The 19447-nt window shown below is 39.2% G+C and overlaps 1 protein-coding gene and 1 non-coding gene across 3 annotated transcripts in view; both read right to left on the bottom strand.

The window, feature by feature from the left end:
* The window catches only part of KCMF1 (potassium channel modulatory factor 1), a 75497-nt gene that overhangs the window by 22914 nt on the left and 33136 nt on the right, over positions 1-19447 (bottom strand). For both annotated transcript variants that reach the window (XM_024129789.3, XM_028497176.2), the window contains exons 2-3: positions 6304-6471; positions 2088-2227 (exon numbers count right to left, since the gene is read on the bottom strand). In XM_024129789.3, coding sequence (XP_023985557.1) covers positions 2088-2227; positions 6304-6471 — 308 coding nt within the window. The remainder of the gene's footprint in view (positions 1-2087; positions 2228-6303; positions 6472-19447) is intronic.
* TRNAE-CUC (transfer RNA glutamic acid (anticodon CUC)) lies at positions 18093-18165 on the bottom strand. Its single transcript has one exon. It is a non-coding gene; the product is annotated as a tRNA-Glu (tRNA).

The following is a 19447-nucleotide window of genomic DNA, read 5'->3' as shown; positions in this document are numbered from 1 at the left end:
GTTTCACATATATACCTAGAGGCATTCAAAATACTTAACACCTGGCAAGGCAGAGGCAGCAATCATTGAGCATGGACACCGGTCAGTATTCCACACGTGGTACACCTGCTGATGTCAGCCCCAGATCTAGGACACGACCTACATGATTCACAGAATCAAGCACCTTTGTATCAAAGATTCTTGCCTGCTTGCTATTTTTCACTTTGAAATGTCTGGGTGTGCTAATGAGTGGGAAGCGAGGTAGATGCAGTGCTCATGCAGACTAAGAGCCCATGAGGAGGGAGAAATCCTTAAAATATTCCACAAATACTAATATGAAAAAATGGTATGGCCGCTGCCTTGAGCTATGTTCCAAAGTTGGGGAACTAAACGAAGGCATATAACTGAACACAACTTATAAGAGACAGACCATAAAACTATTTGTAGATGGTATTTAATTTTCAAACTGTGTATCAGGTACAAAGGAGTATAAATAAATTGTATTTACTTTCTGGAAAAAAATAAAGGCAAGGCTGCTGGTAGTTGACTCTCATTTTTAAAAATGAATAATTAGCTTTTCATTCATGGAGAGGACTTGAATTTCCATTGGATTCCCCAATTTTAGATGTGGAAAACCGACACATTGTCCTGTCCCAATGGGGTGATGGAACTACTACACTAGGGCCTACTGGCTAATATAATAATGATTTTAAGAATGCCAGGTTTACAATAGGGAAACCCCTCCTTATTATATCTAGGTAAATAAATTCTCAAACTTAACAGAATTTAAATCAAAGAGAAATTATTCCAACTTTCCCACAACAACCAGGACAGAGATGCAATCAAATCAGCATTAATTCTTCACACTGTTATCTGGGACTGTTCCAAAAGGAAGCAAAATCACCTTTGTAGAATAAAAAGAACAAATTAAGAACACAAGTAAAATGTGACAATAGTGTTCTGCGGTTCCCCAAGGTGCAAGATGAGAGCATTTTTGAGTTGTTAGACGGTAAAATTTGATTTGAGAACTACATAATGTAAATTTACCAACTGTTGGAACTATAAATCTTATATAACAACTTTTAACATCCACTAGCAGTGTAAGTGGAGATAACAGTGAACCTGTACTCTCACAGCTGTAACAGCAGGGCTGTAGTGGAGACAGAATAAGACAGTGGTTAAGAAGGGACTCTACAACCCTGAGGGACTCTGGCTGAGTTCAAACACCTGACTCTGCCCCTTACTAGCTGTGCGTCCTTGGATACACTATTACTTTACTTCTCCTGAGTTTCAGTTAATTTGTTTTGAGTACATTCAGGGGCTTATGAGTTGAAGCAATGTGCAGATGCTTATGCCCAAACTCTCCGAGTTCCACACCCACAGTTCCAGCTCTCATGGCTCACTTTATCTACTGTTACCAATGGTAAATGGGGGGAAGGGGACTCTTTGGGGTGCACTCATCATTTCTTGAAGTTGGATATATGCTGACTCAGGTGTCAAGTAAAATATCCAAAAAGCTTTCAAGCCAAGATTTTCTTTGTGTATTATTCTGGGTCCCTGGCCACTGGCAAAGATCACAGTAGGAGGAACTTCTAGGGACCTCAAAGCTCTGACCTATGAAGCAAGAGATATGATCTGATGAAAACCAAGGAAGGTCAGTGATATGTCAAAATGAGATGTGAAAATGGATTTCTACTTAGTATATGACCAAAGATTTTAAAACTTCCTTGTGAAGGTTTCCTTATAAAAGAGAAATCAATCAGGCAGCTAGAATACTATGGAAAGAGATGTGTTGCAGGTCGGGGTGCTTTAATAAACCTTTTCACCACGTGTTTACTGAAGGCTCCTGAATTTGGTTAAGATTCCATGTTGTGCTTTTAGCAACACGGCAAGAAAGGCTAGTGTGGACAAATAGGGGGCATCATCTCGTACACGTGCAGCCTCCCTCCTAGGATGTGTAAAATTTGCTGTTAAAAGATAATTTAACAGTTATCACACAAACAGTATCAGTACACTTAGCAGGAGGTAGATGATAGTGACATGGCTTTATTTATGTTAGAAATAATATACTTTACCATATCATTTAGACACAAGGCTGCTTCACTTACCACTTCTGTTGATGTTTCTGCATGTTCAGAAGTAACATGTTCTTGAAGAGATGTCTCCGTATAGCCCATTTTTCCACAATAGGGACAAGTAAAAGACTGTGGCTGCTCTACAGAGAAAGCTTCCCCACCATAGTACAAATCTGAAAAACAGAGTGGAACTGCATTGAGAAATAATTATTATTCGTTTTTAAAAAATATATAAAAATGTAATCATGTGGTACGATAATGTAAAAAAAAAAAAAAAAAAAAGGGTGCCTGAAATCTCCACCACAGCCTCACTTTGTCAACGAGTGCTTAGGTACCTCTCTGTTTACCTCTCTAACATCCTTATTCTCCCAAGGACTCTATGTCACTCTTCCCAAATTCCTTCTCTACTTGCTACTACAGCCTTAAGAGAAAAGCAAGCAAACAGCTTTACATCCCTTCATTTAATTTTGAAACATCTCTAATTTCACATATGGTTCTAATTTTACTGAAATTTATTTTTTTCTTTATCTCTGTATATACTGTGGCAACACCAATGTCAATACAAAGAATCAGCAGGATATATCATATACAAGAACACAAGTGCTCAGAGGGAAAGAACAGATGACAATGATCAATATGCCAACTCCTAGATGCAGCTATTTATCTACAGAACATACCATTCATATAGCAAGAAGGACCCTAAGCATTCAGTTCTTATAAATGCTAACTTGAATGGGAAACTACCACAACGTACTCTGCCCAACTTGGTTACCGAAGAACTGACCAATTAGTGAGAGTCTGTGGGAATAATCTGTTTGCCTGATTAACACATGTCAAGGAATAAGTCTATTTTTCTCCATTAGTAGCACAAAAGGAAATGCAATTGAAAGTACACTTAGGGGGCTTCCCTGGTGGCGCATTGGCAGTCTGCCTGCCAATGCAGGGGATGCAGGTTTGTGCCCCAGTCTGGGAAGATCCCACATGCCGCGGAGCTGCTGGGCCCGTGAGCCATGGCCACTGAGCCTGCGCGTCCGGAGCCTGTGCTCTGCAACGGGAGAGGCCACGACAGTGAGAGGCCCGCATAAAGCAAAAAAAAAAGTACACTTAGTATGTTATGTCACTTCATTACAAAGATCTCATTATTTAACATGAAACAAATACCTACTTTAAGAGGATATGATCGTTTTTGTGAGAAGAGAAAATGAAAGAAAGTGTTTACTACATGGTAGATTCGTGCACATTCATTTTTAGGGAAATTAAGACTATCTTAAAAATATTTGCCCATTACATATATATTGACCATTTACTACATGCATAAGACTTGCCTAGTGAATTTGGGGTAGGTGGAGATAAACATTAAAAAAAAAAAAAGAAGAGAACTTTCTTACCTGATAAAGGGCATCTACAAAAAACCCAGAGCTAACATCATACTTACTGGTGGAAGACTGGATGCCTCCCCCCTAAAACCAGGAACAAGACAAGAATGTCCACTCCTGTCATTTCTATTCAATATTTTACTGGAGGATCTAACCAGAGTAATTAGGCAAGAAAATGAAACGAAAGGCATCGAGATGGAAAGGAAGAAGTAAAACTATCTCTATTAGCAGATGACATGACCTTGTATATCAGCAATCCCCAACCTTTTTGGCACCAGGGACCAGTTTCCATGGATGGGGGCGGCGGGGGGGGGAGGGATGGCTTTGGGATGATTCAAGCACATTACATTTATTATGCACTTTATTTCTATTATTATTACATTGTAATATATAACGAAATAATTATACAACTCATCATAATGCAGAATCAGTGGGAGCTCTGAGCTTGTTTCACTTGCCACTCACTGATAGTTTTTTTTGTTTTTTTTTTACTGATAGGGTTTTGATATGAGTCTGCAAGCAATTGATTTATTATGGTCTCTGTGCAGTGAAACCTCTCTGCTAATGATCATCTGTATTTGCAGCCGCTCCCCAGCGCTAGCATCAGCGCCTCAGCTCCACCTCAGATCACCAGGCATTAGATTCTCACAAGGAGCGCGAAGCCTAGATCCCTCGCATGCACAGTTCACAGTAGGGTTCCCGCTCCTATAAGAACCTAATGCCACCGCTGATCTGACAGGCAGTAATGTGAGCGATGGGGAGCGGCTATAAATACAGATGAAGCTTTGCTTGCTCGCCCACCGCTCACCTCCTGCTGTGAGGCCCGGTTCCAGTAGCAGTGGGGACCCCTGCTGTATATAGAAAATCCTAATGAATCCACTAAAAAACTATCAGAACTCATAAACAAGTTCAGCAGCATTACAGGATACAAGATCTATATATAAAAACTTATTGTTTTTCTGTAATTTGCAATGGACAATCCAAAATAAAAATTAAAAAAAAATTCCATTTACAAAAGCAAAAAGAATAAAACATTTAGGAATACATTTAATGAAAGAAGTGTGAAACTTATCCTCTGATAGCTACAAAACTTTGCTGAAAGAAATGAAAGATGACTTAAATAAACAGAAAGATAGCCTAAATAAACAGAAAGACATCCCGCATTCATGGGTTGGCAGACTTAATAACATTGCTGTCCAAACTGATCTACAGATACAAAACAATTCCTATCAAAATCCCAGTTGGCTCCTTTGCAGAAATTTGACAAGTTGATCCTAAAATTCACATGACATTCAAGGGATCTAGAATACCCAAAACAACTTTCAAAAAGAACAAAGCTTAAAGACGCATACTTTTTGATTTCAAAGCTTACTACATAACTGAGACACTGTGGTACTGGCATATAGGCATATAAATCAACGGAACAGATTGAGAGTCCAGAAATTAAAACTGACATTTATGGTCAATTGATTTTTCTTTTTTAACAGCTTTACTGATATATCTTTGACATATAAAAATTGTATATATTTATGGTATAAATGTTTTCATCTATGTATACACTGTGAAAAGATCACCACAATCAAGCTAACTAACATCTCTATTACCTCTACATAGTTACCATTTTGTGTGTGTGTGTGTCTGTGTGTGTGTGTGTTGAGAAGATTTAATTTAAGGTCTATCCTCTTTGAAAATTTCCAGTATACAATACAATATCGTTAACTATGGTCACCATGCTACATACATTAGATCTCTGGAACTTACTCATCTTGCATAACAAAACTTTGTACCCTTTGACCAACACACCCCAATTTCCCCTTTCCCTCTGGTCAACTGATTTGCAACAGTAATGCCAAGACAATTCACTGGGTAGAAAATAGTCTTTTCAACAAATGATGCTGGGACAACTGGATATTCACATGCCAAAGAATGAAGTTGGAACTCTACCTCATTCCACACACAAAAATTAACTCAAAATGGATCAAAGATCTAAATGTAAATACTAAAATTATAAAACCCTTTGAAGAAAACATAATTTTAAGTCTTTATGATCTTGGATTAGGCAATGGCTTCCTAGATATGACACTACAAGCACAAGAAAGGAAAGAAACAGATAAACTAGACACCATCAAAATTAAAACTTATGTGCTTCAAAACATACCATCAAGAAAGTGAAAAGACAACCCATAGAACAGGAGAAAATTTCTGCAAGTCATTTATCTGTAAGGAACTGGTATACAGAATACACAAAGAACTATTAAAAGTCAATAATAAAGGACACATTACCCAATGAAAAAATGGGCAAAGGATCTGAATAGACATTTCTCCAAAGCAGATCCACAAATGGCTAATCACCACTAGAAAAGATGGTCAACATCACTGGCCATCAGAGAAATGCAAATCAAAACCACATGAGATACCACCACTTCACACCCACTAGGATGGCTATAATCAGACAGATAATAACAAGTGTTGACTAGTAAGAAATTACAGCATGAAACATTTAAAGCTTTTCTTATGAATTGACAGTGCCTTCTAATCGACTGTAGAAATAATCTGCTTCCTGATAACCAGAGCAAGAAGACTTATGTAGTGTTAGCAAGAATGGTCAGTTTAAACTTTATTCCTTCTTTACTGAGGCACTCTTCTGTTTCATACCTTGCCGGTTGTATTTATTTCTGAATGGCTTTCATAAATAAACTATAAGAGGAAAAATTACTTAGAATATAAAAGTAAGACTCATGTTATTTTTAATGACTTTGGAGCCTCATGTATGCTACTGGGGACAGTTTTAGAACATTTTGCCTTTACTTCTTCATACACATACACTCAAAGTTCTAAATGATAATTCATTAAAATTTTAATTAAATACGTACCAAAATCTACCCTTGTTAATATGCACTGCATTGGGTGGTCAGTTGTATGCCTTGTTGTTGTTGCACCACTTTCATAACAAGATGCACAAAGATCGTAATCGTAGCAAATTAAACACTTATATCTGCGACCTCGAAAATTTCCTTTTAAACATGCATCACAGCTGACACCTATAAAAAAAAGAAATATCATTAATTAGCAGCCGTAAAAGGCCACTCTCCATTTCATTTTTATAAATAAAAAGATGTACATTTAACCCCAGATTTCCTTTCCAAAATGACTAAAAATACCACAGTAAAATGATATAGGAATTTTCAACTACATGGTGGATTTGTTCCCCTGATTTACATTCCTAATGGAAATAACTTAAAATGTTTCAAAAAATTCAGAAAAACTTTTTAAATGCCTTGATGAACTAGCAAGAGGGTAAAACCCAAGTGAAAGAGGAATGGTTAAATGGAATCACTCAAGAAGTGGGCATCTATTTGGAAAAATCGGAGCTTAAATTTTCACAGCATTGCAGGACAGACACAGGAAGCAAAGACCAAGGTCTTCTATGGCGGGGTGTCTGAACAGGCAATTCCTCATAATGCTGAGACCCTAATATACCCTCAGTATATGGGTGAGCTAGAAACCCTCCCTAGGGGATTACAAAACTTGCCCATGAAATCCCCCCTCTCCCCAGGCACAAAACAACAACAACATCAACAAAACCCTGAAAAGTTATAACTACAAACCAGTCCAGACCTCTTGTAAGTGGAGAGCCCAAATTCAGACTTCCAAATGGTTCTCAGGTCAAGAATTTAATTTAAAGTGGTCCTAAATTAGTACTGCCACCAGGCATCTGGCAGAAATAAAATTTGAAGGAATGAAAGTTCATACACAAAATACCAACAAAAAACAAAACACCATCAGAAAGTAGCAGAAACAGCAGAATCAGAATGGCAAATAGTTTATAACAGAATCGAGTATCAAATAACACTTAACAGTTTAAAAGAAATAAAGAAGAGCTTGAAGAGGCAATGAACAGATTTGAAAATGAACTATCTAGGTATACAAAAATTAATTAAAATTTAAAACTCAATGGGCAGGTTTAATAGTAGGAAAGCCTTTTATTCACACGTGATATGCTTGTTTATGTAGAAAACCCCAGCTAAATTATTGGAATTAATATTTTAAGCAAGGTAGCTAAATACAAAAACCAATTTAATAAAACACTGATTTCTTCACTCAAAAAAGACCAATACTGATATATTTTTAAAATGCCATTTATGATTCCACTTATATGAGGTACTCAGATTAATCAAATTCACAGAAAAAAACAAAAACAACCCCCCCCCCCCCAAACAAACCAAAGTAGAACAGTGGTTACCACAGGCTGGGTGGAAGGGGGAATGGGGAGTATTGTTTAATGGGTTTCAGTTTGGGATGATAAAAAAATTCTGGAGATGGACAGTGGTGACAGTTGCACAACAATGTGAATGTACTAATGCCACTGAATTGTACATGCAAAAAGGGTTAAAATGATATGTTGTGCATATTTTACCACAATAAAAAAATTATGTCATTTGTAGTAGCATTTCTGAAAAGTGCCTATGAGTAAAGCTAACCAAAGGGGACTTCCCTGGTGGTCCAGTGGTTAAGAATCCACCTACCAATGCAGGGGACACAGGTTCAATCCCTGGTCAGGGAACTACGATCTCACACGCCATAGGGAAACTAAGCCTGTGTGCCGCAACTGGAGAGAAGCCCGCAGGCTGCAACGAAGATCCTGCATGCCGCAACTAAGACCCAACGCAACCAAAAATAATAAAAATAAAATAAATTTAAAGAAAGCCAACCAAAGATATGCAGCCCTTTATGAAGTAAATTAGTAAAAATGTGTTCAAAGACAAAGAGCTTTAAAAAATAAAAATACCAGGTTCACTGACTAGAAAGTTCAACATAATAAAATATCATTCTCCCCAAATTGATCTGTGGATTCAATACAATTCTAATAAAAAATCACAAAAGAATTTTTTGTGGAACATGATAAGCTAACTCAAATTTTTACACAATTTGCAAAGGGTCAAGAATAGCCAAGATATTCCTGAAGAATAACAAGATGGAGGGATTTGCTTAACATATCAAGAGCTATTATAAAGCTACAGTGATTAAGATAGAATGGCAGTGGCATAGAGACAGACAAACTGACCAAAGGAACAGTATAGAAAGCCCCCAAACAGATGCACACATCTTGAAATCTGTTTCATGACAATAAGGTTGCTAGAGATCAGTGGGGAAAGGAGGGAGTAGACAATAAATGGTACTAGGACAGGTGATCACCCATACATGGGGAAAATAAAATTGGATCTCTTCCACAGATCCTACATACAAGAACCAATTCCAAATGGTTTAAAGACAAACACGAAAGGAAAGTGAAAAAATCTCTGAAGACAATGTAGGGAATATTTTTATGAGCTCAGAGTAGGAAACAATTTCTTAAACACACACACACACACACACACGGCCCAAACCATAAAAAGATACATTCAACCACATTAAAATTAAGACTTTTTCCTTCACTTTTAATACCCTAGAGTGACAGAAGAGACAAGACCCAGAAACAGGTGATAAATACAACATACGTGACAGACAAAAGTAAGGTATACAGAATACACTAAGGAACTCTCACATATCAGTAAGAAAATGACCAACACCCAATAGAAAAATGGGCAAAGACCTCAAAGATCTCATTAGTCATCAAAAAAGTGCAAATAAAACCATCATGAGCTATCATTTTACATCTACCAGTCTGGCAAAAACTTAGAAGTCTATTGATATCAAGTGCTAGAGAAGACAAGGAGCAACAGAAACTCTTCTACACTGCTAGTGGGAACATATATCTGCACAACTACTTTGCAAATTTTGTTCATATTCTAGTCAAGTTAAACATGTACAATTACTGTGACTGCAATTTCACTCTTAAATCTATTCCCTGGGGAAACTTTTGCCCAGGAGCACCAGAAGAATGTAAAAGAATGTTCACAGCAGGGAAAGAAAAAAAAAAAAGGCTGTTAACAACCCAGAGGGCCATCAACCGTCCATTATAGAATGAATTAAAAAAGAATGAATGATAGCCTAAAATTGTGGGTGAAGACAGGCATATAACCAAACTAAATTATAAAGCAAGTTAGAAGATAGGTGCCATGGAGAAAAATAAAGCAAAAAAGGATAAATAGTGTGGACAAAGAAAGCTTCACTGAAAAGATCGTGGGCAAAAAGATGGAATACTTCAAAATTTGCCTATTCAAAATAGCTTCTAGGGCTTCCCTGGTGGCGCAGTGGTTAAGAATCCGCCTGCCAACACAGGGGACACGGGTTCAAGCCCTGGTCCAAGAAGATCCCACATGCCGCAGAGCAACTAAGCCTGTGCGCCACAACTACTGAGCCTGTGCTCTAGAGCCCATGAGCCACAACTACTGAGCCCATGCGCCTAGAGCCCGTGCTCCACAACAAGAGAAGCCACCACAACGAGAAGCTGGTGCACCACAACGAAGAGTAGCCCCCCGCTCGCCACAACCAGAGAAAGCCTGCGCACAGTAACGAAGACCCAACGCGGCCAAAATAAATAAATAAATAAATTTACTAAAAAAACAAACAAACAAAAAAACACACCCCAGATTTCTCACTCAAAACAGAACCTCTTCCAAGTATACCTGTCAGAATTCACTCTATAACACAAACTAACAAAATGTGCTCCCTTTGTGTCTACTACAGGTGCTTTCCTATCAGGGAAAACAAGCCAGCTCTTCAATGCACAGTCGCTTGGTTAATAACAGTGTTCTACCTGGTACCAGGAGACTCAGGAAAATCTGAAACAGAACATATACATGGCATATGTAAAACGATCAATTCCTTGATAGGAAGAATGAAGTTACTTCTGGTGAGATAACGATAAGATATATTTAAGATGCTAAGAATTAAAGTTCCTACGCAAGGGGGGGGGGATATAGGTATACATATAGCTGATTCACTTTGTTATACAGCAGAAACACAACATTGTAAAGCAATTATACTCCAATAAAGATGTTTTTAAAAAGTTCCTATAGAAAAGTATCATTTATAATAGAAACAAGAATTCAAATATTGTCAAATAAAATATCGCCTTGAGAGGCAAGGCTGGAGAACCACTATGTGTGAGCATTGAGATCTCCTGGATTTAAAAAATGTTAGGTTTCAGTTACTCTATGCTATATACATCCTGCAAAAACTGAGTTAACCAAATAATAAAATACGCAACTCATCCTTGAATAATCTAGCTTTAGCCATATTGTCATAAACAAATTTGGACAATCACTACTTTGTAACACGGCAACTAGCACAAGCTACAACTTTTTTTTTTTTTTTTTTTTTTTTGTGGTATGCGGGCCTCCCTCCGCTGCGGCCTCTCCCGTTGCGGAGCACAGGCTCCGGACGCGCAGGCCCAGCGGCCACGGCCCACGGGCCCAGCCACTCCGCGGCACGCGGGATCCTCCCAGACCGGGGCGCGAACCCGGCCCCCCTGCATCGGCAGGCGGACGCGCAACCACTGCGCCACCAGGGAAGCCCCACTACAACTTTTTAAAAAAAAATTTTATTGAAGTATAGTTGATTTACAAGGTTGTGTTAATTTCTGCTATACAGAAAAGTGATTCAGTTATACATGTATATAGTCTTTTTCATATTCTTTTCCATTACGGTTTATCACAGGATATTGAACATAGTGCTATACAGTAGGACCTTGTTGCTATACAAGTAGGACTTTGTTGTTTACCCATCCTATATATAACAGTTTGCATCTGCTAACCCCAAACTCCTGATCCATCCCTCCCCCGGGCACCCCCTTGGCAACCACAAGTCTGTTCTCTGTACCTGTGAGTCTGTTTCTGTTTCGTAGATAAGTTCATTTGTGTCGTATTTTAGATTCCACATATAAGTGATATATGGTATTTGTCTTTCTCTTTCTGACATACTCTGCTTAGTATGATTATCTCTAGGTCTATCCATGTTGCTGCAAATGGCATTATTTGATTCTTTCTTTATGGCTAATATTCCATTGTATATATGTACCACATCTACATCTACACAAGCTACATCTTAAAGTTATGGTGGGATATTTGTGATTCCCCATCTGATCAAGTTCACCTAACAAGACAAACAAAAATGCTAGGAAATACAGCTTAACCTCAATTTTGACATGCCCATGTATGAAACTTACATAAAAAGAATGGTGTATATCTGACAACCCCTATCTATAATAGGTATATCTGAACACATTCATACCCTCAACACCTACCTTTATATTTAGCAGTTCTGTAAAATAAATACCTAAAAGCTATGAACTAAAATCAAAGGAAAGAATGCCCTCTAGTGGGAACAGATGTTTAAAAATCCACTGAAATAATATGTAAAGTCTTTTTTCTTTCTTAATTTTCTAAAATAAACAAAGGTTTATTTACTTATATATATATATTACGTGTACATTATATATACATTTATATATCTTTTAAAAGAAAAACCCAAAGGTTGATACAGCTTTTTCTTTTGATTTGAATGAATTTTTAGGTAGGGAACAGAGAGGTGGTGGGAAGGGAAGGTCAACAAAGGGAAAGCTACCTGTCAAGATACACAGTGAAAAGAAAACACAACAGGAAGAGACTCCACCTGAATTTGAGGCCCTGGGATTATTCAGCCTTTGCCACTGACAATCTATTTTGACTTCTAGATGCCATGTAATTTGGAGAGAAGGCCCTCTTTGTACTTCAGTGAATTCTCTCTTCAGGCCTTATGCATCTCTAAATAAGTGTGACTTTTAAAAAAAGAATGTGTGTGTCTTACATGCTATAGAGCAATTTTAATATTAAGATCTGCACGGAGAACAATGCCACTAAAATAACTTGACAATGATAAGGGCAATTCCCAAAGAGGCTCTTTGCATTTAGATGGTTTAAAAAACATCTATGCCATATGATAAAGGGAGAGACTCAAAAGGAGAGAAAATTGGCTAGAGAGACCCACACAAAGATACCACTGAAGAAAAGACCTTTAGGACTTCCCTGGTGGTGCAGTGGTTAAGAATCCGCCTGCCAATGCAGGCGACAGGGGTTTGATCCCTGGTCCAGGAAGATCCCACATGCCGCAGACTAGGAGTTCGTTTCTTTTTAAAGAAAAAAGAAAGCCCTACTCAATTATTTTTAGAATTAGGAGCAGAATCCGCCCCCCAATTAAATACACATGTAACTCTATACACGTTTATTTAAAAAAAATCTATGCCATATGATAAAGGGAGAGACTCAAAAGGAGAGAAAATTGGCTAGAGAGACCCACACAAAGATACCACTGAAGAAAAGACCTTTAGGACTTCCCTGGTGGTGCAGTGGTTAAGAATCCGCCTGCCAATGCAGGCGACAGGGGTTTGATCCCTGGTCCAGGAAGATCCCACATGCCGCAGAGCAGCTAAGCCCGTGAGCCCCAGCTACTGAGCCTGCGCTCTGGAGCCCGTGAGCCACAACTGCTGAGCCTGCGTGCCTAGAGCCTGTGCTCCACAACAAAGAGTAGCCCCCGCTCGCCTCAACTGGAGAAAGCCCGTGCGCGGCAATGAAGACCCAACGCAGCCCAAAATAGAAAAATTTTTTTAAATTTTAAAAATAAATAAAATTTTAAAAAAGAAAAGACCTATAGTTAAAGAGATTCCAGGGGCAGAGAAAAGAGAAATCAGAAGGAGCATATACAGCTGCGGAGGGTACGATTCAGAAGAAAGAGGGCAGGGTGATGGCGAGGAACTTTAGGGGAAAACATGGAACAGCTTGGTAAATAGATCTTGTAGTATGTGTGTTCTTCACACTTAGCAGACTTGCTTGAACCTGTGATACATTTACCCGGCCACTTAAAACAACCTTTTCTGTACTGGGAGTCAGTTTTCTAACTTTTGCTTTATTGTTTTCAGGTGGAATTCTACAAGTTTGGTGACACCTAACAATAAGAAGCATCCATCTATCCTTCCACTACTATCTATTCTGTGCCAAGATACAGCAGTGAGTAAAGGTCTTTGCTACACAGAGCTAATACTCCAGTGGTATTAGTAGCAACTTCCATCATTATTTATAGTGTGCCAATTTTCATAATTACTTTATTAATCTTCACAACAAAGTCATGAGGTAGTTGGAAAATACGATAAAACTTCTTTCATGGCTATGGATGATTCAAAGTTAGTTCATGTCTGTCCAAAAAAGTGGACAGAAAGGCAGGGGTTGGACATTATATTTAAGGAGTTCCTTATGCATTTTGTCAAAGAGGGAAGTTTAATTCATTTCTAAAAGCTTTTACTGTAGTGAAATTTGGTCCATTTTGGAACAACTGGCTGTTTTGCTTGCTTTTAAAGAACTGTTCTATGCTCTTATTTCGTAGAAATGCATCCCTGGCCTGCGAACAGAAACCCACCTTAGTAACAATAGACTTGCTCATGAGTAAGCTTAGTTAGGAATAGTCTTTCAGAACCTCTCATCTGGAAATAGAGAAGCTTCTATATTACTCAATCTACTATTATACTCAGCCATGATTAGAGCTATTTTCTGACTCACACATAAAACGAAGGAAGAAGAGGTGTGTAAGGAATGCCTGGGACAAAGTGGGAATTCAGTGGGCATCTGCTGAATGAATGAAGTGGATGAAAAGAGAAAGGGACATTTTCCTAGAGTATTTAGATAAGAGCTCAAAAGAGAGAAGGGAAACAAGGATTAATGTGTGTCTATAATAGACCTCTTGATATAAGAATGACTGAATGATGAAAGTAGGGGGGAAAAAGAAGGGACTGAACAACAGGTACTTGTTCCCCGTAGGAGAAAGGAAAATTAAGTCAGCAAAAATGCTGTGCCGAATACTTCTAGGCATCAGCCCCCAATTCAGCAACATCAGCCCAGAAGAGCTTGGTTGCCAGCTGTATAAACGAAGGGCTTGTTCTTGGGAAGCAGGTTTTTTATCAGCCACAGATTTGTGTTAACAATTTCATATGTAAAAGCCAAAACTAAAATCTCAATATTTTCAAATATGTGTGCAACTCCATTTAGTTGCTATAAACAATGCACACTAATCAGAAACCCTGCTCGGTTTTAAAGACCCTCCAGGCAGGCCTACAGGGCAAGGGCAGAAAGCTCCAGCCCTCCCAAAAAGACAAGTGCCCTTAAAGAAGGTGGTAATTTTTATAAAAATATCTAGTGATTACATGAGCATTTTGCAGACTTGTAAAAGAGAATACTAGTAAAAAATACATTACGTTTCAAACCTATTGGGGCCGGTCTGAAAAATTAAAGCCCTTAAAACAGGTATAAAATGACATAGGAGACTCTCCCTCAGATCATCTCCACTAACCAATTAGTGTTTAACTGACCTTGATGCCTCAGGCACCTGCTAAGGGCTTGGTCACTGAACTGTTGTTCTTCTTTTACAGATGAATAAACTGAGGTACCCAAGCACTAAGTAGCTTGCTCCAAAGGCACACAATCATGAAGTGACAAACAGTGATTACGATGAAGGGTTACCTACTAAAGCAGATCATCTGACAACCATTAATCTGTTTTTTGTTTGTTTCAGAAATGGATGTCTTTAGAACTTTTTATTTACTATGGCATAGAGATATACATTTAATGTCATGTTTATTATTCTTCCCTTAATTCTTTATTTTGTGAGAGACTTTAATTTTACCTATCACATAACTTCTCTAAAATGAAACCCTGCGATTGAGGAATTACTTTCAAGGCAGGTGTTTTTACATATATATATATACATATATATATATATATATATATATATTTACTTATTTCCAGAGGTTGATAATCGATCAAACACAGCTCTACCTAAAGTCACTATTTTGTAAAGTTCTTATTCTAGAGTAGTGTTCTCTTAACTTTTTGAAAATCCATGTCCTACATTGGTAAATGTTTAAAAACATTATCATCTCCTTTATTTAAAATTTCAGGGACTTCCCTGGTGGTGCGGTGGTTAAGAATCCACCTACCAATGCAGGGGACACGGGTTTGATCCTGGTCTGCAAAGATCCCACATGCTGCGGAGGAACCAAGCCCCATGTGCCACAACTACTGAGCCTGCACTCTAGAGCCTGCGAGCCACAACTACTGAGCCCACGCACCATAACTACTGAAGCCTGCGCTCTGCAACAAGAGAAGCCACCAAAATAAGAAGCCCGTGCACTGTTAACGAAGAGTAGCCCCCGCTCACTGCAACTGGAGAAAGCCCGCACGCAGCAACGAACACCCAACACAGCCAAGAAGAAAACAAAACAAAACAAAGACTAAAAAAAACACCTTAAAAAAAAATTTCAGTAAGCAAGAAACATGTCAGGCCTCACTCTTTTAAATCACAGCAGAATATCAATATGACTCAAATATATAATTTATTTTTCTGTTTTGGTCTTCTCAAACATAAGGAAATCTGGCATACACACATCTTCAGACATGGGAATCAACAACCTATTATACATGACATAATCACATAATGAAATTCTAGAACATCGTACTCCAACAAACTGCTATGATCATGTATAAGTCTCCACAAAAACAAGTTGTAAAAGGATACAAACCACATGGAAGCATTTATGTAAATTTTAAAATACACAATACTCTATAATTAGAGTTTATGAACACATACATATGTGGAAAGCATGTTGAAATGTGGATGGAAAGGATACACACCAACTCCAAGAAGTGATGGCCTCTGGGAAGTAGGGAGAAAAAGGAAGGAAATAGAATGGAATCAAGAAAGGGTACAAAGTGAAATTCGTCCATATCTGCCAAGTCTTCTTTCTTTCTACATGTTTAAAATGTTTCGTTAAAAAACTCGAGGGACCAGAAAACATACTATTTAATAATTATTTGAGCTAGAAATGTCTGCACATTTATTTGTGATAAATTCACAGTCTGCACATGACAGCCCTTTCTATTATAGTGTAAAGGATTTGTCCTGCATGGATATTAGGAGATAATTTTGTATTAAATTACTGTAACAACATTACTTCAGTGAACACAAGTTTTCTGAGCACCTATAGGACCCATTTAGTGTTTAAAGTTTAATAGGGAATAAAGATAAGTAAACAAGCAATACAGTATGAAGAGTAAGTGGCAGAGAACTATGGGAACACATCCAACAAGTAAGAGCAACATAAGTGACCTGTTCTAGTTGGGAGAGTACAACAGAGCCCCACAATTAGCCTCACCCTGACACAACGCTTCATACCAAGCAGTCCCTGAGGTACCTTCTCTTCAAAACATTGAAATACAACTTCAGGTCCCTTTGTTCCATGTTTCCTCCACATAAAGCAGTTACTCTAAATCCGCTCTCAGAAAGCCACTACATAGCTTAAGACAAGAATCAAGTTGCTTCTGGGACTTCCCTGGTGGCGCAGTGGTTAAGAATCCACCTGCCAATGTAGCGGACACAGGTTTGATCACTGGTCCACGAAGATCCCATATGCCACGGAGCAACTAAGCCTGTGCGCCACAACTACTGAGCCTGCGCTCTACAGCCCGCGAGCCACAACTACTGAGCCTGCGTGCCGCAACTATTGAAGCCCACGCGCCTAAAGCCTGTGCTCCGCAGCAAGAGAAGCCACCGCAATGAGAAGCCCGCACAACGCAACGAACAGCAGCCCCTGCTCGCCACAACTAGAGAAAGCCCGTGCACAGCAACGAAGACCCAGTATAGCCAAAAATAAATAAACAAATATAAATAAATAAATTTATTAAAAAAAGAATCAAGTCACTTCTTCCTCTTTTCTTTCTTTTTTTTTGGGCTGTGTTGGGTCTTCGTTGCTGTGTGTAGGCTTTCTCTAGTTGCGGTGAGCAGGGGCTACTCTTCATTGCGGTGAGCGGGCTTCTAATTGCGGTGGCTTCTCTTGCTGCGGAGCACGGGCTCTAGGCACGCGGGCTTCAGTAATTGTGGCACATGGGCTCAGCTGTGGCACGCGGGCCCTAGAGCATGTGGGTTTCAGTAGTTGCAGCATGTGGGCTCTAGGGAGTGCAGGTTTCAGTAGTTGTGGCTCACGGGCTCTAGAGCACAGGCTCTGTACTTGTGGCGTAAAGGCTTAGATGCTCTGCGGCATGTGGGATCTTCCCGGACCAGGGATTGAACCCACGTCCCCTGCATTGGCAGGAGAATTCTTAACCACTGTGCCACCAGGGCAGTCCCCTTCCTCTTTTCTAGGCGAACCGATTTCAAATCTAACAGGTCTTCAAAAATCCTACCTTCAACTGTTACGTTATGTTTGTGTCTGCTCTAGTTCCTTCACTGATTTTAAAGCAAAGAGACCTACAACAGATATAAAACTCCGGAGAGGACTAGGAATAACGCAAAGTACAGAGAATGCTCTAGCACTGGAAGAGAAAAAGCAGTTTATGTCTGGCTTAGAAAGCACACTAGCCTACTTTGGATGTTAGGTCTGAAGCGATCATGAGTCATGCAAGGTGCAAGGCACTGTAAACTATTAGGCTGATCTTTGGGAGATTTCCTTTGAGAGAGGACATGTCTTTCTACCACTGAGAGTGATACACAACAGTATGGAATAGAAAGAAGTAAAGGACTAAGCATAAAGACAAAATGAGAAAAATAGGCAGTGCTTGTATAGTCTGAAGCAAATCTCTAGGAAATCAAATTAACTAGTACTCAAATAAAAGTAACCAAAACTAAAAAACAAAATAAGACATTGGCTTTAACATAATTTTTTTTTTTTGGCCACTTCGCACAGCTTATGGGATTTTAGTTCCCTGACCAGGGATTGAACCTGGGCCCTCAGCAGTGAGAGCGCAGCGTCCTAACCACTGAACCACCAGGGAATTCCCTAACAAATATCATTCATGTTTCTTCTTCCCTCTGTTTGTGAACATTTTTAGCCGTTATTCTGAGCATGGCTCCGGTAGGGCACCATCCAGAAAATGCACCCAGGTTGACAATATATCCATAATGACTTGAAAATGCAACACTCAAAAGAATAGTTGCCCCACTTAAAAAGACTACGGCAATAACTACAACTTAAAAATTCAAGCACAAACTTCAAAAGCATGTAAATGAATAACTTTATCAGCAAGGATGTGAATCCTGCCTGACTGCGAAGAAATTACTTAACTGGTCTTTGCTTTCCTCATCAACTAAAGAAAAAAAAAAGGCATATACTAATCTCTCTATATTGCAGGGCTGTAACAGGAACGTAAATGTTAATTTCTCTTCCTTTCCTTCACACTTCAAGGTTGTGTAAAGTAAAGTAGGGTGCTGGTTAGTACTACTGTTTCTCCGCTCCAAGCCTACCCTTCTATATTCTTTTCTGCAATGATGGTCCAGGAGGTGGTCCTCAATGGGGTCATTTTGCCTCCCCAGGGGATATTTGGCCATATATGGAAACATTTGGGGGTGGGGTGGATACTGGAATCAAGTGGGTAGAGGCCAGGGATGTTATTAAACATCCTACAAAGCACAGGACGGCCACCTGGCCCAAAATGTCAATGGTGCTGAGACTGAGAAACAATGGTCTAGGGTTTGCAAACTCAAGTTATTCATACTCCCTTGGCAGCTGGCTTCTGGTTCACGTTCTGCCAATGGGAGGTTAAAGAGGGAGAGAGAAAGCACCCCTCCAGCAGCAGAGGGGTTCTAGCACCAACCTCTTCTGGCATTCTCATCACCAACCAGCTGAATCCACTCAAAGGCCAAGGACCAACTGTGCAGAGATGGGCCTGGGGAAGTAGGAGTCTCTGAACTCCTAAATTCTAGTAACCCCCCATCTTTTCCCTTTTTGCAATGATAGAAATATCTCTTTATCTGTACTGTCCAAAGCCATCAGTCTCTAAAAATCCCTTGTCAGCTTACAGAGCCTAGAAGCAGTGCTGGTCCAGCAGCAATGAGCCCACCAAGCAACCAGATCTTGGTTTCCATTATCCTCCACTAAGAGGAACCAGAGCTCCTTGGAGAAATGGATGATTCCAGAGGTTAGGACAGGGCGAGTACGTGAGGAGCCTGTAATGTCTAAGGTCTAGAATGAATGATCCAGAAAGAGGGTACATGTCAAAAGGACACGGAAGAAACCAGAACGGGGTTTCCACTGTCCAAATCTGGGATAATCTGAGC

This window comes from Physeter macrocephalus, chromosome 12, assembly GCF_002837175.3.
Source record: "Physeter macrocephalus isolate SW-GA chromosome 12, ASM283717v5, whole genome shotgun sequence".
NCBI lineage: Eukaryota > Metazoa > Chordata > Mammalia > Artiodactyla > Physeteridae > Physeter > Physeter macrocephalus.
This window is presented reverse-complemented; position numbering and strand designations above follow the sequence as displayed.